General features: G+C 42.4%; 1 protein-coding gene across 4 annotated transcripts in view; it reads right to left on the bottom strand.

Moving 5' to 3' along the window:
* The window catches only part of LOC132820291 (TNFAIP3-interacting protein 1-like), a 63,084-nt gene that overhangs the window by 10,362 nt on the left and 30,461 nt on the right, over positions 1 to 22,261 (bottom strand). The window contains exons 1-9 of one of the 4 annotated variants that reach the window (XM_060832325.1): positions 20,281 to 20,459; positions 19,991 to 20,078; positions 13,294 to 13,395; positions 8,361 to 8,426; positions 7,136 to 7,258; positions 6,772 to 6,900; positions 3,204 to 3,329; positions 2,725 to 2,850; positions 2,528 to 2,602 (exon numbers count right to left, since the gene is read on the bottom strand). In XM_060832325.1, coding sequence (XP_060688308.1) covers positions 2,528 to 2,602; positions 2,725 to 2,850; positions 3,204 to 3,329; positions 6,772 to 6,900; positions 7,136 to 7,258; positions 8,361 to 8,426; positions 13,294 to 13,395; positions 19,991 to 20,078; positions 20,281 to 20,291 — 846 coding nt within the window. In that variant the 5' untranslated portion in view covers positions 20,292 to 20,459. Of the gene's footprint in view, positions 1 to 2,527; positions 2,603 to 2,724; positions 2,851 to 3,203; positions 3,330 to 6,771; positions 6,901 to 7,135; positions 7,259 to 8,360; positions 8,427 to 13,293; positions 13,396 to 15,194; positions 15,287 to 19,990; positions 20,079 to 20,280; positions 20,460 to 22,261 lie in introns of those variants that run through there. The other 3 variants (XM_060832340.1, XM_060832332.1, XM_060832318.1) reach the window with 3 other exon arrangements.

Genomic DNA, 22,261 nt, shown 5'->3' with positions numbered 1-22,261 from the left:
CGTGGTCATTAACTGACCACACAAGACCCCTCATCGGCAGTAAGAAAATTCCTAATTGGGCCTCCAACTTAATAAAAATGAGAACAGTATCTCTCCAGAGCCAACTCACCCAATTATTTGCCTTTCTCAGCACTTTTCTCTCCACCTCCAGGGAGGAGATAATCATTCTCCACATGTCTACATAATAATCCATCTAACTTACACAGTCCAGCCTCATCATAGGCACTAACCATTTTATCAAGCCCACTGGTAAATATGTCACTTCCAACAGAGTTACACAGAATAGAAACAGACCCTTCAGTTCATCAAGTCCACGTTGAACGTAATTCTAAACTAAACTAGTCCCATCTGCCTGTTCCTGGTTCACAAACCTCCAAACCATTCCTGTTCACATACGTATCTAAGTAAGAGCTTTTATATGATAACATTTACAACAGTAAAGAGTTGGGTAGGTTAGAACTTCAAACAATTGGCATTTAATTTTTCAATGAAATAACCTAGAATGGGAATAGGTCTTCTCGTCATTTAGCTGCATTTTGTTGTAACTGTGCCTGCATCCACCACACTCTCAGGAAGTTCATTCTATACTCGAACCACTCTCTATGAAAAAGATTTGCCCTTCGTGTCTTTTTGAAATCTCTCTCCTCTCAACTAACGTATAATCCAGATTGGCCCTTTGGTATAGTTTACCAGACTTAGCACACCTAGTTAAACTGCATTTAAGTTAGCAACTGATCTGACAGGTAAGTGTCCAGGCTTGGGGGCTACGCGCAGAGGGATATGGAGTGGTGTGGAGAGCACAGGGAAGGACAGAAGAGTGGTTCTCGGTTGGGTTTCCTATACCAAACCTAATTCCAAGCAGAAAAAGGCAGGCATCAGGTCTGTCCCCTGCCCAGCTAATTAGACATCCTCCCTGCCAACCCTAGATGCCCACAGCTGCACCCATGAAGCCAGTGGAAATAAAATGCAGGAGTAATGTAATGCACACTATCAATTCTCCATGAGCAGTTTTAAATAAAGTCAAAATGTACCCCCTAAGTTTCAGTAATAGCTTAATAAATACCCAAATAAATCAACAAGCCAAAAGGAAGTTTCTGTGTTGTTCAAATCCAAATAGCATTTAGCACAATACAAAACTTTTCACATTTGAATGTTCGCTATTCTGAAAAATGCAGCTGAATGTCTAGAAGACATTTTCCCATCCTGGGTTAATTCATTGAAAACCTAAAAGCCATTGTTTGAAATTCTAGCCTATCCCTCTCATTACTGTTGTAAACATTGTCTTACAAAGGCAATGACTATCAAATTATTTCAGGAGCAGATTAAGACTGAACAAGTGCATGAAGGCACCCTGAGGTTTTAATGATGTCTGTCACACAGCCCAAGACTCACTTCTTTAAGATGGCTTTCTGATTACCTAGTAATTCCCCTTGCTTTGTATGAATGTGTCCTAATGGACAGCAGTGACAGAGGGTTTTCAGGCATTGCTGACTACAACAGCATCAGGGACTCGGTTTCAGTTGAACCATCCAAGTTATCTTATCTGCAGAAGTTGTCAAAGGTCACAAGTGAATGACAAAAGTTAATGGTACAGTAATCTTTATCATCTATAGAACTTCAAGATCTGTTAAGATTACCTCAGATATGCAGAAATAGTTTTACATATGAAAAATGTAGATAAGTGTGTGCCCTATCTGAGAAACAACTACAATCAAATATTTTTACAGTTTCGTAAAGGCAGTGACTCATGCTGGGAGACATGTTCTAGATAAATCTGTAATGCCTCCTAAACCTCACTGAAAATGTTGATTATCAGTTAAACTGAGTAGACAAGAGATTTTACCATGCAATGACATCATGGCTGGCCAGATACCTACATTACTCTCACTCATTCAACACAGGCTCTCTTTATTAAGATTTGGAATGCACAATGATTTCTTTTCTTGCTAATGTTAAGCTGATAGCTGAATGCAGAGTTGGAAGCAACTTCTGGTGGTTCCAATTCGAACCACCAGAAGTTGCTTCCAACTCTGCATTCATCAAAGATCGGAGTAAAAAGATGGAACTTAGCTGGGCTATATGGTTCAGTTTCAGAACAAATAATAGATGGTTGAACCAGAGAAACTTAAATCCACAGCAAGCGGAGTAAAGTTTTTTTTAAAAATCATTATACGTTGCTTTTTCTATCATACTATCATATGACTGGATTAATAGATAGTAAAGGTTACTTGATGTATACATTCAATCAGGGTACTATCAGATGGTCTTGATGGGATGTCTACGCTTAGTGGACATAGTACAGCCTGCCAACTAGACGTAAAGGTTCATTTGTCTCGCAGCTAGCTGAGTAGTATTGAAGATGTTGGTAATAACCTTCAGGTATTTCTTTCCAAGAAGAGAATGATTAATTGCATAAAGTTTATATTAAATCAAGATCCATTTAACCAATTCTTAATTTTTACTTGTTTTATTAGGTAGTATTTTCAAGGTCATCACATGATACCATTTTAATATTATGGTCTCATACCTGTTTTTTCAGCTTTTTTCCCAGTAAGTCCTTTTCTTTCCTTTCCTTGATAAAGTCTTCCTCATAAGTCTTAAGCTGTGATAAAAAAATAAAGGTTGCCCTAAGTTACGTCTGGCCATTAATCAAACAAGTGGTTGGAACGTGAAACAATTGTTCAGTAAATTAGCAGCATAGAAAGACAGCTACTATATTAGTACCCGTGTGTTAAGAAGAGTAAGTTTTGATTGTAGGTGCTCAATGTTTTTCTTCAATTCTTCTTTCTCTTCATTCATTCTTTCCCGGTCACACCGTTCTTTCTGAAAGTCTTCTTCAAATATCTGCACCTTTAACAGAATCCCAAACATTTTAAGAGCTCATCGATATAATTTGGATGAACCAATTCTGGTCAATATTCTTGATTATCTACAGAAGGAATAACACAAGAGGGCTACATTATATAGGGGCTGAAGGAGATTAAAATTTGGAATGCACAGAGATCAGATTAAGATTGTTGGGCCACTAGATATTACAGGGGCAAGATCATAGAGAGAGTTGATAAGAAGGATGAGGTTTTTTTAAAACTTAAACTCAAACTCAGGACATAAATATAAATGAAGCAATATGCAGGGTTATCTAAACACCATATGCTACATCAAGTTATAATTCCATGAAAAACATTCAACATATTGGGCATTACCTGTTGCTTTAGGATCTCAATTTGTGTTGTCAGTTCTTCAGGATGAGACTTTCTCATTATTTCTGCATTATCAAAACCGTGAGACATGCAAGGAACATTCTGCTTTCTTAAAGCATCAGACAGAGCCTGAAACAAAATTAATTTTAAACACCTGAGACTAACAATCTCTTTCCATTGTGTCACAATAATGGAGACTACGTTTTTGAAAAAAAAAGAGTCCAGCCTGACATCCTCCCACTGTCTGGTAGAGCATTTTGAAATTCCTGTCTACTGAGCTTATGTATCACCGCCTGGACTCCTTTGAGATAAGAACACCATTTACCAATCAATGGTGAGGTATAGCTCCACAATATTGTTTATGAAGAAGAAATTTTGAAAATTTGTCAGAAAATTGCAACCCAAGTGTGGGCCAAGCACATTAGTTGTTAACTCCCTACTGTTGAAGTAACTCACTGTATCACTTGCCAGTCAGCTCATCAAGAACTGACCGGTGAGCAAGGGTATGGATCTGGGTTTCCAGAAGCTGCTGGTCAATCAGAGAGGGTTCAGCATCTTGCAGGGGAGACCCTGATGTGAGCAGTGCGCACAAGAATGACGTGCCCCCAATTCCTTCCCACTTTTGGAGCTAAAAAATGAGGGCTGATAGCGGGGGCAGTTTGGAAAGATCTCCAAGAACAAATGTATTGTGGGCTTGATCTCTGGGAGGGGTGGCAAGTTGGTGAGCTTGCCACCCAACATATTTGATGTGGCCCCCACCCCATCAAGAAACTGCAGCCAGTTGGGCAAGTAAAATCGTATCCATCACGCATCTCTGAAAAAACACATCATTTTACTGACATGGATGGGCAAAGAAAATGAAGTGCAATGCACTCGCTCTGAAGTTCTAGATTAGAAGCTGGAATACAAAGGACACGAAGTGTTAGAGATTCCATTTGGGAAGATCAGAGTTTGCAAAGTCTGAGCCAAGAAACAGAGTCAACGCTGGAGAAATGTCCTGGGATAATTTCTGTTTACAGAGAAGGAAGTTAGATACACCTCCACTCATTTCTATCAAAAACCTATCAACAAAAACAGGAATATCAAATGTTTTTAAACACAAATTAAAGACACTCATTCATGGTTAGGAGGTCCAGTGACTAGAGTATAAGGCTTTTTTTTCTTTTTTTTTGAGATGTGAATTGGGGCGTTGTGGTGAGGAGGTGGTCAAAACGCAAGGGAAGTAGGGTGGCTGCCATTTTGCTCCCCATCTGCATCTTTGATTACCCCAATTAGGGCAACTGGAGGGGCCGCACCCCATGATTTCCTATTCAGGAAAGTAACTACCTTTCACATCCATTGGGAAAGCAGGTGATTAGGGCCTCAACTTGCCACTTCCCCAATGTGGTCATTAATTGACCATATTAGGGCCTTAATTACTGGGGAGTTGAGAGACTTGCCCTCTGACCTTCTTAGCCAGAGACACTGAGAATTGTTGTGTTTCTCACCACAGCAGATTTTCCCAATCATTTCCCCTTCTCGCCCTCTCTAGGAGAGGGGATAATTCCACCAATCGAGTCATTGGTGAAATCAGCAGCCAAATAGCATTATCTTGTAAGAATCAAGGGGGAAAACCATTCTGTATCTCTGCAACATTTACAAACACACAAATCCAACCAAACTACCTGAACTCTAACTGAATATTCTGCAAATTCAGATTTGGCCATTAGGGGAAAATGAATGTTACTGGCAAAATAGCATTAAAAAAAAAGTGGGAAGATATCAGTGTTTTTGTGCTTGTATTTTTCAGTTACAATGATGGGTCTACATCTGAACAGTACCTGTTTTTTCCATCTTCAGATATTGTCAGGCTTTCCTTATTTTCAGCATTTTGTTTTAATTTCACCCTGCTCTTTATTACCTCACATTCTTGAAATATTTCACACTAATAATTTACTGGCTTTGGCAATGAGGGTTAAAATCTAATTGTTGCTACATATATAAATTCAATTCCATTTGCAAAACTCAGTGGGAAGCAAACAAAATATGCATTGCGGTTCATTCTGAAATTGTCACAGCACAATCTACTTTTAATCTGTTACTGCAGGAAAGCAACTCTCACTGGAGCTCAGAGTCAAGGACTTGCACATAAATATATTCCATGTATTCAGAAATTTAACAATAAATCTTCCACAGAATACTTAAGGTCTCCTTCATAGATTTCAGTGCTGTGTGAAACAGTGGGAGACTGATATTTGAATATCAACTGGTGGACATAATCCAGTAATAGATATCACACCTGTTTCCTAGTTTTGGGTGGTTATCAGTTCCAAATGGAATGAAAATTATTTTTAATCCTCTTTTGCCATTTTTTCTCTATTAACAAAACATTGTGGTTTCTGACTTTAAACCATTTAACAAAAACATGTCTGTTTTCTTTTTGCCTCACTATTTTCTACCTATAGGCCTCCTGTGACACATACTTTTTCTCAAATCTATAAGGTGGGTCCAAGCGTTCCTTGAGTCTTACTGATAATAAAAGGACTATGAAAACACAATGAGGGGCAGGTTAACCAATCCTTTGAATTTTCTTGTTTGTCTTCTCTCAGTTAAGAATGTTTCCACTAAAACGTCTTCCCAAGCATGGTCTAGAGGAGATCAGGAACACAATTTGACATTACAGGGAGGAATTAAAGAGATAGTGTAACACATTGCACAATATGTACACATAATATGCATGCACACACGTACTGGCTCACCTTTCAAAATCTAGTTCATTCAAACATGAATAGATTCTAACATTACACCAACCATTTAATGCCTGCTTTCATCTTGATAATGACCATGATTAATAGAGAAAGACTTGAGCCCCAGAACTTTGTATGAATGCCCAAAACTTTCATACTTCACACACCATAAGACCAAATGCAGTGCAGCACTCGACAGCAGTTGACCAGATGTGTGTTGACTAAAAAGAACATGAAGAAGCTAGGCAGAGGCAATTTCCAAATGATAACATTTTGAAGATTATTAGTGAGGCCATCCCGTTTTTCATTATGCTACCTATTGAAAATAAATGGGCTAACCCTCTGCAATTAGGTTTTACTAACACACGGTGGCACAGTGGTTAGCACTGCTGCCTCACAGCGCCAGAGACCCGGGTTCAATTCCCGACTCAGGCGACTGACTGTGTGGAGTTTGCACGTTCTCCCCGTGTCTGCGTGGGTTTCCTCTGGGTGCTCCGGTTTCCTCCCACAGTCCAAAGATGTGCGGGTCAGGTGAATTGGCCATGCTAAATTGCCCGTAGTGTTAGGTAAGGGGTAAATGTAGGGGTATGGGTGGGTTTCGCTTCGGCGGGTCGGTGTGGACTTGTTGGACCGAAGGGCCTGTTTCCACACTGTAAGTCTAATCTAATCAGAGAGGTGGTGCCTGTAAACCTGTGCTTCAGCACCTTGAGGACACGACAGTAGAGAAAATGGAATTTTAAAAATCCTGCAAATGATTTTGTGGTCATGAACATGAGAAGCAGGCTTAGAGGTGAGACACTGCTGCACTAGGCAATAGATGACCATGCAGTTGAAACTGTACTGACCTTATTGAGACGAGCAATTTCATGTTCATAATATCCTTTTTGTTTGGTTATTGAGGAGTGGCATTCTTTCAAATGTTTATTTTCTTCTTCAGCCTCAAGCAATTTTGCATTTAGTGTCTGCTTTTGTTCCTTTTAACAAAATGGGGAGGGGTATAAAGAGAAAAAACACAATGTAACTAACAGAAAGACTGGGTTTTCAGGATACATATATTCAAATGGTACATTTACGTAACTGAACATAATATTAAATTTGAAACAGTTGTAGTTTATGAATCACATGGAATACAAGGTTTCCAATAAATCTACTTGTTCCTTTATAATTAAATATTAATTATTCTCAAGCCAATATTAGTAAAAAGCATACTTCTGCTGTTTCAAGTTTTGCTTTGGCAAGCAGCAACTTCTTATCGAAATCCCTCTGCTTCTCATCCAGCTCCTTCTCTAGGTCAGTCAGGGAGTGTTGGTAAGTGGTGAACTTTTCCTTCAGCTGTAGAAAATGAAAGCCAGCGGAGAATTCGTTTTGGGTTGGGAAGTGATGAATGTTTCAATTAAATCAAACACAGAAGTCTGAGGCCACACAGGTGATAAGGGCAAGCAGGGACATTTTGTGATTCATAAAGAATCAAGAAGCCAAAGCTGGACTTCAACTCTCCATTTTGAGAACTGTAATACATTCCATTTCATTTTTAGGTTTGTATGGATGCAAATGCAACAGAGATGCTCAGATGAAGTTTACTTGACTGACACCTCAAATGAGTGGGTTGTCTTATGAAGAAAGAATGGACAGACTGGCCTTGTTTCACTGGAGTTTAGAAGTGTGAGGGGTGGCTTAATTGAAATGTATATGATCCTGAACGGTCTTGTTAAGACCAGCATGGAGAGGATGCTGCGAGTCCAGAACCAGCGGGCGCTGATTTAAAATTAGGAATCCCCTCTTTAGGGCAGAGATATGGGGAATTTGTTTCCTCAAAAGGCTGTGCAACTTTGGAATCTCTGCCATGGAAATGGTGCAGCCTGTTTATTTAAGGCAGAGGTAAACTGATACCCTTAACCAAGAGCCAAAGATGATATGAATGTGGACTTTGTGATACAAACAAATCGGCTGTGGCCTTATTGAATGGTGCAGCAGGTTTGAAGGGTCAAATGGTTTCCTTCTGTTCTCATATTGTACGTCATATTCGTAAGTTGTTCTTCTTTCAACCTTTCTACATCACAAGCACTGAACTTCATTTCCAACCCAGGTGGTGTTCAAATAATTCATCGCTGGCTCTGGGAAGATGTAATTCTTGATGAACTCACTAGGGTGTGTGCAAGAATGGTCTCACATCACATTCCGAAACAACATACAATTATTTCAAAAGGGGCATTTACGTTGATACTATTAAGGACTTGGTATGAAATTAATAAAATGCATGTACACCCCAGCATTCCAAATAAAACCAAGCATGATTTAGTTTAGGCAACATACATTGTTTCAACAATCTTTAGTATTTCTGTATCAGTAAGTTTAATTTTAAGTACCTCCACCATCCACACAAGGAATGTCACTAACAAAGAAATAAAATACTGAAGAGACGTGGGTGTTTTACCTTCTGCTCATACACTGCCTTCATGTTCCTGAACTCCTGGTCCCACTGCTTGTTTATCTTCAAGAGCTGACACGACAATAATTTCATTAGAAAGAGACATTTAGAATCAGAGTCATAGAGATATGGAATACAGCACATGAAACAGACCCTTCGGTCCAACTCGTCCAAATCAACGAGATATCCCAACCCAACCTAATTCAAATGCCAGCATCTGGCCCATATCCCTCCAAACTCTTCCTATTCATACACACATCCAGATGCCTTTTAAATGTTGCAAGTCTACTAGTCTCCACCACATCTTCTGGCAGCTCATTCCATACACACAACACTCTCTGCGTGAAAAAGTTACCCCTTAGATCCCAGTCTTTCCCCTCTCACCCAAATCTATAGTTCTGAACTCCCCACTCCAGGCAAGAGACTTTGTCTAATTATCCTATCCATGCCCCTCATGAGTTCATAAACTTGTATAAGGTTACCTCTTAGCCTCCGACGCTCCAGGGAAAACAGCCTCAGCCTGTTCAACCTCTCCCTGTAGCTCAGATTCTCCAATCCTGGCAACATCCTTGCAAATCTTTTCTGAACCCTTTCAAGTTTCACAACATCTTTCCGATAGGAAGGAGCCCAGAACTGCACGCAATATTCCAAAAGTGGCCGAACCAATGTCCTGTACAGCCGCAACATGACCTCCCAACTCCAGTACTCAATACTCTGACCAATAAAGGAAAGGATAGTGAAGGAGGTGTTTGGTATGCTGTCTACTTGCAACACTACTTTCGAGGAGCTATGAACCAGCAGTCCAAGGTCTCTTTGTTTAGCAACACTCCCTAGGACCTTATCATTAAGTGTATAAGTCCTCCTCAGATTTGCTTTCACAAAATGCAGCACCTCACATTTATCCAAATTAAACTCCATTAACCACTCCTCAGCCCATTGCCCATCTGATCAAAGTCCCATTGTAAACTGAGGTAACCTTCTTTGCAGTCCACTACACCTTCAATTTTGGTGTTATCTGCAAACTTACTAACTGTACCTATTATGCTCACATCCAAATCATTTATGTAAATGACAAAAAGTAATGGACCCAGCACCAATCCTTGTGGCATTCCACTGGTCACAGGCCTCCAGTCTGAAAAGTAAAAAATGAGGTCTGCAGATGCTGGAGATCACAGCTGCAAATGTGTTGCTGGTCAAAGCACAGCAGGTTAGGCAGCATCTCAGGAATAGAGAATTCGACGTTTCGAGCATAAGCCCTTCATCAGGAATAAGAGAGAGAGAGCCAAGCAGGCTGAGATAAAAGGTAGGGAGGAGGGACTAGGGGGAGGGGCGATGGAGGTGGGATAGGTGGAAGGAGGTCAAGGTGAGGGTGATAGGCCGGAGTGGGGTGGGGGCGGAGAGGTCAGGAAGAGGATTGCAGGTTAGGAGGGCGGTGCTGAGTTGAGGGAACCGACTGAGACAAGGTGGGGGGAGGGGGAATGAGGAAGCTGGAGAAATCTGAATTCATACCTTGTGGTTGGAGGGTTCCCAGGCGGAAGATGAGGCGCTCCTCCTCCAGCCGTCGTGTAGTTGTGTTCTGCCGGTGGAGGAGTCCAAGGACCTGCATGTCCTCGGTGGAGTGGGAGGGGGAGTTAAAGTGTTGAGCCACGGGGTGATTGGGTTGGTTGGTTCGGGCGGCCCAGAGGTGTTCTCTGAAGCGTTCCGCAAGTAAGCGGCCTGTCTCACCAATATAGAGGAGGCCACATCGGGTGCAGCGGATGCAATAGATGATGTGTGTGGAGGTACAGGTGAACTTGTGGCGGATATGGAAGGATCCCTTGGGGCCTTGGAGGGAAGTGAGTGTGGAGGTGTGGGCGCAAGTTTTACATTTCCTGCGGTTGCAGGGGAAGGTGCCGGGGGTGGAGGTTGGGTTGGTGGGGGGTGTGGATCTGACAAGGGAGTCACGAAGGGAGTGGTCCTTGCGGAACGCTGATAGGGGAGGGGAGGGAAATATATCCTTGGTGGTGGGGTCCGTTTGGAGGTGGCGGAAATGGCGGCGGATAATACGTTGTATGCGCAGGTTGGTGGGGTGGTAGGTGAGAACCAGTGGGGTTCTGTCTTGGTGGCGGTTGGAGGAGCGGGGCTCAAGGGCGGAGGAGCGGGAAGTGGAGGAGATGCGGTGGAGGGCATCGTCGATCACGTCTGGGGGGAATCTGCGGTCCTTGAAGAAGGAGGCCATCTGGGTTGTGCGGTGTTGGAATTGGTCCTCCTGGGAGCAGATGCGGCGGAGACGAAGGAATTGGGAATATGGGATGGCGTTTTTACAGGGGGCAGGGTGGGAGGAGGTGTAGTCCAGGTAGCTGTGGGAGTCAGTCGGTTTATAATAGATGTCTGTGTTGAGTCGGTCGCCCGAGATAGAAATGGAAAGGTCTAGGAAGGGGAGGGAGGAGTCTGAGACAGTCCAGGTGAATTTCAGGTCGGGATGGAAGGTGTTAGTAAAGTTGATGAACTGTTCAACCTCCTCGTGGGAGCACGAGGCAGCGCCGATACAGTCATCGATGTAGCGGAGGAAAAGGTGGGGGGTGGTGCCAGTGTAGTTGCGGAAGATGGACTGTTCCACATATCCTACGAAGAGGCAGGCATAGCTGGGGCCCATGCGGGTGCCCATGGCAACTCCTTTAGTTTGGAGGAAGTGGGAGGATTGAAAAGAGAAGTTATTCAGGGTGAGGACCAGTTCAGTCAGTCGAAGGAGGGTGTCAGTGGAAGGGTACTGGTTAGTGCGGCGGGAAAGGAAGAAGCGGAGGGCTTTGAGTCCTTCGTGATGGGGGATGGAGGTGTACAGGGACTGGATGTCCATAGTGAAAATAAGGCGTTGGGGACCGGGGAAGCGAAAATCCTGGAGGAGGTGGAGGGCGTGGGTGGTGCCTTCGTGATGGGGGATGGAGGTGTACAGGGACTGGATGTTCATAGTGAAAATAAGGCGTTGGGGACCGGGGAAGCGAAAATCCTGGAGGAGGTCCTTCGTGATGGGGGATGGAGGTGTACAGGGACTGGATGTCCATAGTGAAAACCTTCGTGATGGGGGATGGAGGTGTACAGGGACTGGATGTCCATAGTGAAAATTCGTGATGGGGGATGGAGGTGTACAGGGACTGGATGTCCATAGTGAAAATCGTGCCAGTCTGAAAAACAACCCTCTACCACCAACCTGGCTTCTACCTTTGAGCCAGTTTTGTATCCAAATGGTCCAGCACAGCCTAAAAGTTATGATTTCTTCAAATATTACAGCTTGGGAAGAACTGAGCCCTAAATACAATGTCCACTGACTTGGGAAAGAATATTTTAAAAAACACAACCGCTTTGGAAGGAGGGTAATTTCAGGATGTGCCACCATCATTTGTTTTCTTCACTTCCCTCCACCTTCCAGAATTCTGATGGGTCTCCTTCCGCCATACTATCTTGATCCACTCTCTAAATCAGTCCCAACACCTCCACTCTTCCCCATGACACCTTTCTGTGCAAACACTGGAGATACCAGATCTGTCCTCTTCCCTGCTTACTTTCCATCGTCCAGGACCACAAACACTCCTTCCAGGAGAAATAGTGACTTACTTGTACTTCATCAAATGTATTATACTGAATTCGAGATATTGATGAACTCACTATGGGGTGACCGAGAATAATCTAACATCACATTCTGATACATATCAGCATTCAAAATAAAACAAGCATGATTTAATTTAGACAACATACTGTGTTTCAACAATCTTTCAGATTTCTGTATTAGCAAGATTAATTTTAAGTACATGCACTATCCACACAAGAAATGTCACTAAGATATAAGATAGTGTCCATTGGGAAAAATCAAACACACATTTGGTGATTAATTGGATGAACATCATTGTACAATCCACAAATATGGCCAAATCTTTTAGTAGCTTAATTCTCTGCCGTAACCCCACTTAGACCTTGCCTTCTTTTGCTGATCAAATTAAGTTCAAAAGAAGTTTTGAAAACAGTTGGCTAGATATGATATGCACGGTTTTTGTGGATAGGTACAAAAAATGGGCTAGGTGACTTGCCCACCACATTCCCACCCACCCTGAGCTAATCCCCAGACCATGAACAGTAGGTAGGCTCTGAAGTAATCAGCCCAGCCTCTCATTCATCAATTCTGCATTCTGCAGTCTTCCCAACTCAGTTTGACAATTTCAGATTATAAACACTCTCCCCAAGTTTTTCAGCTGGCAAATGATGGCAACTTTGACATTGACAGCTCCTCAAAACCTATCTTTTGTGTCTTGTCTGGTCATATTACCATCTCCTTTTGTCTTGCAATCTCGTCCCTTTTGGCATTTAATTAGTCCTGCATTCCAGTCTGTCACAGACCTTCCCTTTTACTATTTCACAAGATCACCGCATTCTTGTGATTTCCAATATTAATAAGCCGACTTGCTCAACTCGGCTTCCTAAAGCAACCCTTTCAAGGCAAGAAAAATTCTCTGAGCTGTCACCAATACAAGTTGTTCTCATCTGCTGTTCTTTGCTTTGAGAATACCATCTACTGAGAAATGCAGGGTTTGTGTCGTGGATTATCAGGTGACTGAACAGGTTGACTCGCAACTCATTGATCTTCGGGCAAATCGGGTAGGACTTCCCATAAGGTAGAGGGATCCCAAATGCAACATTTACTTATTTTCTCTGCTGCCACTCAGCCTAATCATTAAGGCTTTTAGACCAAAATATAACTATGCCCCTTCTTAAATAGGAAGACCAAAACGGTTTGCAATGTTTCTTGTTTGGTCTCACCAATGCTCTCTACAGCTGTAACAAGACCTGACTGTTTTTATACTCCAGGCCCCTGCAATAAAGGCCAGCATCCCACTTAAAGATAATACACAAATGTAAGTTGTCATTCAAATCAGAGACTGGAGTGCAACAATTTCAAATTTGAATGTACCTCCTTTTTTTGATTTTCTAAAATCTTAATCTGTCTTTCAAAAGCTTCTTTTCCATCTGTGGATAGGCTCCTTTGGTTTTCGATTTCCATTCCAGTCACATTCTAGCAGGAAAGAAGGCAGAAGAAGCTGGTCATTCTCTCATTGCTCGTGGTTCCTTCTAGTTTTGCACTTTATGGCGTGCACACACAATATATGTTAAATGTTTTCAAGAGTCACAATTTAAATTGCTTTTTCATGTGTGCAACATTAAATACGAACTAGGTCACTTATTTAATTGAAGGCACCATTTCAACATTCCTTTATCAAATAAAACAAACTTTCTGTGGGATTACAATCAGAGTCCCTAACATGTGGAAACAGGCCTTTAGGCCCAACAAGTTCACACTGACTTTCCAAAGAGTATCCCGCCCAAACCCATTCCCCTTCAATCTACATTTACCCCTGACTAGTGCACCTAACCTACACATCCCTGAACACTATGGGCAATTTAGCATGGCCACTTCACCTAACCTGCACATCTTTGGTTTGTGGGAGGAAACCAGAGCACACCCATGTAGACACGGGGAGAATGTTCAAACTCCACATAGACTGTCGCCTGAGGCTGGAATCGAACCAGGGTCCCTGGCGCTCTGAGGCACCAGTGCTAACCACTGAGCGACCATGCCATCCCTATATTATGCTAAGTTGCCATTTATTTTGTCTTCCATGTATTTTTATTCAATATTTTGTTCAGATCGCAGCAGAGGAAGTGAGTTGGAGCAAACACTGTGCCCAACATAATAGCAATCATCTGCTAATGTTAATTTAACTTAATCACATTTAAGTAGGCACGTGGATTTGCACTTAGCCAAATGCCTCAAAAACCATCAACAATTTCAGCATCTAAACACATATACAGACAAATATAATTGCTATCTTAACCACACCATTACTCTGTCCAGCCCCATATCTGATTACATAAATTAATTACTCCTTTCACTATGGCTCTGTTGTTTTCTCTTTTCCCTGTCAATACCTCCTCTTCAAAATGCTGAGCTTTGATATTTTCAGCCTATTTATGGCCTTATCTTTCGCCTCCTGTTTCTCAGTATGTTACTGTTTACAGGTCTACACTCCCTTGTTTGAATCTCATCAATCCAGTCACTGACCATCAACACATTAACCTTTCATTTTCTCCTTCAGATACAGACAGTGTTATCATGGTATCCTCCACCCATTATCTCTGTTTTGTTGACTAGTTGTAAGAGAATTTTCTCACATTATTATATTCACCACATCTTTCTTAGTTGATCTGCATTGGTGTAAATTTACTATTGAATACCTCATTCCCACCACGACCAACACCCCCACTCCCACCTCCCCCCACCAACCGTGCTCCCCCCCACCCACCAACCACCCACCAATTGTGCTCCCCCCTCCCCCACCATGGGCTCACCTTTACCAGCCTCTATAACCTTGTTTACATTCATAACCCTCCCATACTCACTAATTTTCTGACTCAGCCTGTGAATTGTGCACACCCTGCTTTTCCAGCATCACTGGCAGAAATTTCAGTCATTTAGGCCCAATACTTTAGAACAGTCACAATAAAGACACACATAATCTCTTAATGATCTAGGGAACATTATCGGATTCCATCTAGGTAAATTCTGATTGCTCTTGTTAACCACATAATCCTTATCATTTTTCTTAAAAAAAACTCACTAGAATTGCACAGTAAGTACATGCAGACTTATAATTACTACTTTTTCCTAGCAAAGCAAAAAGGTTAATCCAATATTATTTTGATGCTATAGTCCTCTACGGGATGGACTTTTAGATTAAGGTTTTCAAACAGCAGCAGATAAAAGTGGTCATGCAGCTTTAAGACACTTTACTTCTTTACTATGAATTTACCCACCTTTATATAGTCTTTGCTTTTCATCCTCTGGAGCTGTAGGTTTATTTATTGTAGCTTTTGAATTTTTTCAAAGTGAAGACAATGTCTGTGTATTTACAGTTCTAATCTGATACAGTGCACTGATACAAACATAGTTTCACCTAGGCATTTAAATGATCCCAACGTCTTTATCATATTTCAAACCACACCGAATTATATAAAGGACATTTCAACATTCTTGATCAGTGAGTCGATATGAAAGAGGTCAGGGCTTCCCATTATGATGCAAACTTATTGTGCCTTGCTCAAATGACTAAGGGATATTGTACACACAATCAAGATGACCTGGAAATTACAATACCTGACAAACCTGCTAGAAGCAGTAATTAAATTGGATTGCCCCACAATGGGGGAAGTGTTGAACTTTAACACACATATATTAAAAGAAAAGGAAACAAACACAGAAATATTTCCCTTCACAAATCCTGCCAAACCTACGAAATTTCTCCAGCATTCCATCTGTTTGCATTATTTGGTTTTTATTTAAGTGAACAATAAAAAAGCCCCTTTCAATTTGATTCATTGCCGAATATAATCACCTCTGCTCGAGCTTGCATCAGTCCAGGTGAGTATTTAACATCCAAAAACAAAGAAGGAAGAAATTCCTTTTTGTGTTTGAATAGAATAGGAAGAAACAGCATCTCATCTTGTTTTTCTAAAATACAGAGATTTTTTTCCCAGAGGCAAAGTAGAGAGCAGCAGAAGGAAGAACAGCTAAGCTAGATAACTGATGCTACAGATGAACTACAGTGGAGGTGTGAGGGTGGCAAGAGGCAGACAAATGTGACATATCTGGACAGAAAATCTCTGGCTACAAACAACAGTAGAAATATGGAACCATCCGACTTGTGATCAACAGCTCTGAGGGTTTATGAATAGTCAGGAAAACCAACACCAACTCGGGGCTGTTTTACTGATAACTGGCCCTTAATTACTCAAAACCAGCTCCGTGATATCTTTGTATGCATGACACCAGGCTCCTGAAACAATGCTCTATGTGAAACTCTATCATGGCGGGCCACTCCCAGGGGGACAGAGGAATTGCTTTAAGGATACTCCCAAAGCATCACCAAGGAGATCAAACCTTCCTCCTCTGCCCCCACAACCCGTGGAGTCCCTGACCTGTGACCTACTTGGGCAGGGTCAGCAGATTACATTTGGGCCTCTCCGCCATCTCAGAATCCAATAACTAGAGTGGAAGCAAGTGATCAGGAGAGAGTGAGGACTGCAGATGCTGGAGATCAGAGTTGAAAAGCATGGCACTGGAAAAGCACAACTGGTCAGGCAGCATCTGAGGAGCAGAGAGTCGATGTTTCAGGCATTAACCCTTCATCAGGAATGTGGGCATGGGGGAAAGGGGCTGAGAGATAAATAGCAGGGATGGTGGGGCTTGGGGGGGGGGGGGGGGGGGGGGGAGGTAGCTGGGAATGCGATAGGTAGATGGAATTGGGCTGTGATGGTGATAGGTTGGAGAGGAGGGTGGAGTGGACAGGTGGGAAGGAAGATGGACAGGTAGGACAGTTCAAGAGGGTGGTGCTGAGTTGGAGGGTTGCATCTGGGATAAGGTGGGGGGGGGGGGAAGGGAAGAAAATGGTGAAATCAACATTGATGCCATGTGGTTAGAGGGTCCCAAGATGGAAAATGAGGTGCTCTTCTTCCAGGCATTGAGTGGTTTGGATTTGGCGGTGGAGGATGCCCAGGACTTGCACGCTCTTGGTGGAGTGGGAGGGGGAATTGAAGTGGTTGGCCACAGAGTGGTGGGGTTGTTTAGAGTGAGTGGCCTACAGATGTTCCCTGAAATGTTCTGAGAGCTGGCATCCTGTCTCCCCAATGTAGAGGAGACCAGGTCGGGAGCAATGGGCACAGTAGACGAGGTGGTTGGATATGCAGGAAAGTCTCTGCCGGATGTGGAAGGATCCTTTGGGTCCTAGAACAGAGATGAGGAGGGAGGTGTGGGTGCAAGGGAAGGTGCTGGGAGTGGAAGGTGAGTTGGTGGGGGGGTATGGACCTAATGAGGGAGTCACAGAGGGAGTGGTCTCTGTGGAATGCTGATAGGGGTGGGGAGGGAGATATATCTCTGGTGGTGGGGTTGATTGTTGGTGGCAGAATTGGAGGAGGATAATGCATTGTATCCAAAGATTAGTAGGATGGGGGGGTGAGTGGGGGGGGGGGGGGGGGAAAGAGTGGGGAGTTCTATCCTTGCTGTAATTGGAGGGGTGGGGTTCAAAGGCCAAGGTGCAAGAAGTGGAGGAGATGCACGAGAGGGCATTGTTGACTACATGGGAGGGGAAATTGCAGTCCTTGAAGTAGGAGGCCATCTGGGATGTCCTGGAAACAAGTCATCCTCAATAAGGAAGAACAGTCTAAAAAGCAGAATATAACTAGTAACCAGGGAGGCAACAGTCTGGTGGTATTAATCACTAAACAATTAATCCAGAAACTTGGCTAACATTCTAGGAGCCTGGGTTCAAATGGGCTTATGCCCGAAACGTCGAATTTCCTGTTCCTTGGATGCTGCCTGACCTGCTGCGCTTTTCCAGCAACATATTTTCAGCTCTGATCTCCAGCATCTGCAGGCCTCACTTTCTCCTCGCCTGGGTTCAAATCCCAACATGGCACATGGTGGAATTTAATTTTTATAAAAATCTGAAATTAAGAGTCTAATGATGGCCATCAATCCATTGTTGACTGTTGGTAATACCTATCTAGGTCACTCATGTCACTTTAGATCATATTTTTTGGTCCTTACCTGGTGTGGCCAAGATGTGACACCAGACCTACAACAATGTGGCTCACTCCTAACTTTCCTCTGGGCAGTTAGGAATGGAAAATAAATGCTGGCCTAGCCAGTGATGCCCTCATCCCATGAATGATTTTTAAACAAGTAATTCCTTCTGCATCTTATATACATATTGGGACAGTTCCATGTGGACACATAGCCTGAATAATATAAGTGTGGGTTTGTTGCTGTGAAATTGGAAGTTGAATCATACAGTACAGAAGAATCCCTTCAGTCCATCACATCCGTACCACCAAAAGCACAGTACTATCAACGCTAGTCCCATTATTAATGGGGAACCTCCATCAGTGGAAGTTTCAAACTGAGAATCTGGTACAGAGGTCAGCATGGCAGTTTAGGGAGGGCCTGATTGTCAAGTTATTAAAATCCATAGCCAGAAAATCCATTACACTACACCAATATAATTAAAATGACTGTATTCATAAAAATCAATACCAATGAATGGGCAAGCCACATCTTGCAACACTCATATGATTAGTGAGGAAGTGATGAAGGTTTTCAATGATCTCATTTTTCACCATGCTTCCCATTTATCTTATCCTTAGAAAGATTATTGAATGTCTTATTGTTCATCATGAGGCACACTGAAGCTATTTTATCACTTCACAAGATGTGGGTGTCACTGTCAACGACAGCATTTACTGCCCAGCCCTAAATGTCCTTCAGTAGGGGCTGCTGAGCCTCCTTGTTGAACTGCTGCAGGCTGTGTATGAGGTGGCACAATGATTAGCACTGGTGCCTCACAGCACCATGGACCTAGGGTTTGATTCCCTTGAGCCACTGCCTATGTGGAGGGTGTACATTCTCCCCATGTCTGCGTGGGTTCCTTCCAGGTGTTGGTTTCCTCCCAAAGTCCAAAGATGTGCAGGTTAGATGGATTGGCCATGGGAAATGCAGGGTTACAGGGATGGGGTGAGTCTGTATAGGATACCCTTTGGAGAGTCAGTGTGGACTTACTGGGCCAAATGGCTTGCTTCCATGTGATCTAGGGAGATCCACGGCACCCTGAGGAAGAGGGTTCCAGGATATTGATCCAGGGACAGACCTGCAACATAGTTTCAAGTCAGCATGGTCTGTGGCTTGAAGAGGAACTTGCAAATGGGGTGTTCTCATAACTTCTCAAGCCCTGGTTTCCCTTTCACCTCAGAGAAACATGACTCTGATTCTACATAATCAACCGTAACATTTTTAAGACTTTGTGTGTAAATTAATGTCACAAATGGACTTAAGTGACAGGTAATAGGATCTGAGCGCTGTAGCCACAGTACAGTGTACAAGTGTTCAAAGGCAAACGCATCTCCCCCAGAATAGCTCTCCTCGAAATTAGCGACAAAATTAACCTTTTAGAAACAAACAGATTACAAACTCTGCTGGAACAGGAGAGAATAGTGTACCACGTTCATGTTGATTAGTATCTCGTGTAATTTTAGTGCAGAGGGACGGAGCAAGTGTGCATTGAAAGCAAATTAATATTTTAAAAATTACCAATTTGTCCCAGACTTCTATTGGTACAATTCTGCAATTTAATTTTTAAAATCTAGTTTAACGCTCGAAGTGGATACAACTATAAGAAATCCGTGCCTCAAACAAACCGTTTACTTTAAAAATTCCCACCAATTTTACGTTTTAACCAGGCAGTCCGGACTGAAACATATACCGGACACTAACATTGGCATTTTTGTATTCACGGTGTCACCGCCGTTAGTTTCCATTTGTATTTACCCTTTATGATGTGAAAGGTAAGTAAAGACAAATGGTTATTTTCCCCTAAGCATTAATTAACCATCGAAACCACCTTCTTAGGTCCCACCTCTCCTCCTGCTCGTGGTCAGATCTAGACTCCACAGCAGTCTCTGCCTTTCACATTAAAATCTGAACTGAAATGGAGAGCTCCCCCCTCTCTATCTCTGAACCCTTACGTTCTGTTTGTAAACACAGAAACTCCAGGCTCACTTACCGCAATCCCTACAGCTCGGGCTCTTTTTTTCTCTCTCTCAAGTGCACCGTCCGTTGAGAGTCGAAGGAGTACCGTTTCCCCCGTGCAGCTGTTTAAACAGATAGTTAGCAGCCAGTTTCACAGATGGCAGTGCAAATAGCACAGCGCTGAGGCGAATAACCTGCACCACTTCAAACCGTGGAGTGGTGCAGCTTTCACTCAATTGCTTTGTTTTTATTGATTAAAATAGCCTTGCAGCTAACCAAAACATTCCCATTCAACAGATGCTAATACACCGAGAGGAGCCTTACCTGCACGACATTTCATTGGAAGGTACACAAAAATAAAGCGCTCTCGGTTTTTTGCTTATTTAAAAACATTCAGCTCCAACACGGTTGACGATAATTAACTGCCGCATCCTCCCACTAATAAATCTGCAGATATTGGGGTTTTGATGCTGCCCTCTAATGGAGCTTTGCATCTGGATTTGTTTTGAAAATAACAATGTGAATCTGACTGAAACAAGGACAGCGCGGTTTATCGTATCAAAACAGGATGCTATTGACGACCTGTTCCTTGTGAATGTACTCAGGCCACAGCAACACCGCCTCGCTCCTGCAAACTGTTTTGGCTTTAGTCTTGTGTTTGGAATTCGGGCTTTATTCTTAAGTGTTCGCAGTCAGTAGTCTTTCCAGAAGACACTTCGAAACTTGCACAGGGAGTTTCACCAGCTAGGATTTCAAGATATTTTCACTCGTGGTATTGGAAAATAGGTTGGGCCGACCTATAATTTCTGTTCTCAGAGCCCTCCAGCAGCGAATCTTCCCAAGGCAGGAGATTTAAAAAAAACAAATTGGCCCCTTTTTAGTCCCAGTTCTATTTTAATCAGACGTTGGTTCCGAACTCAGTCCAAAAAGTAGTTAAAATTGTAGCTGTTGTTTACATTATGTTTTCTAAGCTTTTCAACATTTACTTGCCTTCCCCCATATAAAATAAAAATTCTTAATTGCAGTTTAACTTTCTAAGCGGCTCACAAGAAATGATGGGAAAATATACTGGTGCTCTGCTGATGAGCCACTAGCTGATATCTGTCGTACAATAGGAACTGTGTATCAGAAAAAACTTCCAAAAACACTGCTTCTAATAGTCATCAAACAAAACCTTTGCACCTCAGAACCATGATGACAACAGGAAGTTCTTGCTGTGACGGAAGATTTGCTGCAGTTTTTTTTAGGGGGTTTCAATTTCCAGCTAATTAATTTTTTTGCAGCACATTCTGTTTAGAAACAGCAGGAAATAAATTAACAAGTCTCCTATATTTTTCAGATATTTTAAAGACCAACGGAAGACATTTTACGGTATGAGTCATGTAAACATCCTCACCTTTATCTGACGGTTAGGACATGTTTCATTTGGCACAGATTAGAACTGCTTCACCCTTTGTTTACTTTGTATGTATACAGTGTAGCAGCTGTACTGAGGCATACAAGTGACCAAAGGTAGGGTCTAAATTAACACTGCCTCCTAAAGTTTTGCTAGAAAATGTTAATGCTCAAAGGTATGATTTTTTAGTCACAAGTTAGGAATTATCAGGATTCTTCTGTCAAGTTCTAACATCAGGAGTTTTTTTTAAGAAGAGCTTGGTAAACCATCGCCTCAGGTTAACATTCGAGAGATGTGGGTTCAAATCCAAACATAGCAGATGGGGGAATTTGAATTCAATTTAAAAAGCTGGCAAAATGCCAACTGCCTGACTATAAATATAGGTTGACATAAAAACCTATCTGGTTCACTAATATCCTTTAATGAAGGAAATCTGCTCTCCTTACGTGGTCCTGCCTATATGTGACTCCAGAATCTGTTCTTCAGGCAATTAGTGATGGACAAAAAAATGTTGGCCACGCCAGCAATGCCCACCTCTGTTGGACAAATAAAACAAACAAGTAGTGCTGGCAGTAATTGTCCAAATGTGAAAGAGCTGTGGAGATTTGAGGCGATAGAGTCATAGAGGACAGAAACAGACCCTTCAAAACAACTCGACCACACCGACCATGTTCCCAAACTAACCTCGTCCCACCTCCCTGTGTTTGCCCCATATCCCTTCAACCCTTTCCTATCCAAATGTCTGTTAATCATTGTGACTGTACCCACATCCACCACTTTCTCTGACAGTTCATTCCACATATGAACCACATTCTCTGTCTAAAAAAGCTGCTCCTCATGTCTTTTTTTAAATCTTTTCTCTTTCATCTTAAAAATATGCCCCCGAGTTTTGAACTTCCCCACCCTAGG

This window comes from Hemiscyllium ocellatum, chromosome 1, assembly GCF_020745735.1.
Source record: "Hemiscyllium ocellatum isolate sHemOce1 chromosome 1, sHemOce1.pat.X.cur, whole genome shotgun sequence".
Taxonomy (NCBI): domain Eukaryota; kingdom Metazoa; phylum Chordata; class Chondrichthyes; order Orectolobiformes; family Hemiscylliidae; genus Hemiscyllium; species Hemiscyllium ocellatum.
Note: the sequence above shows the minus strand (reverse complement) of the source record. Positions and strands in the feature narration are given on the sequence as shown.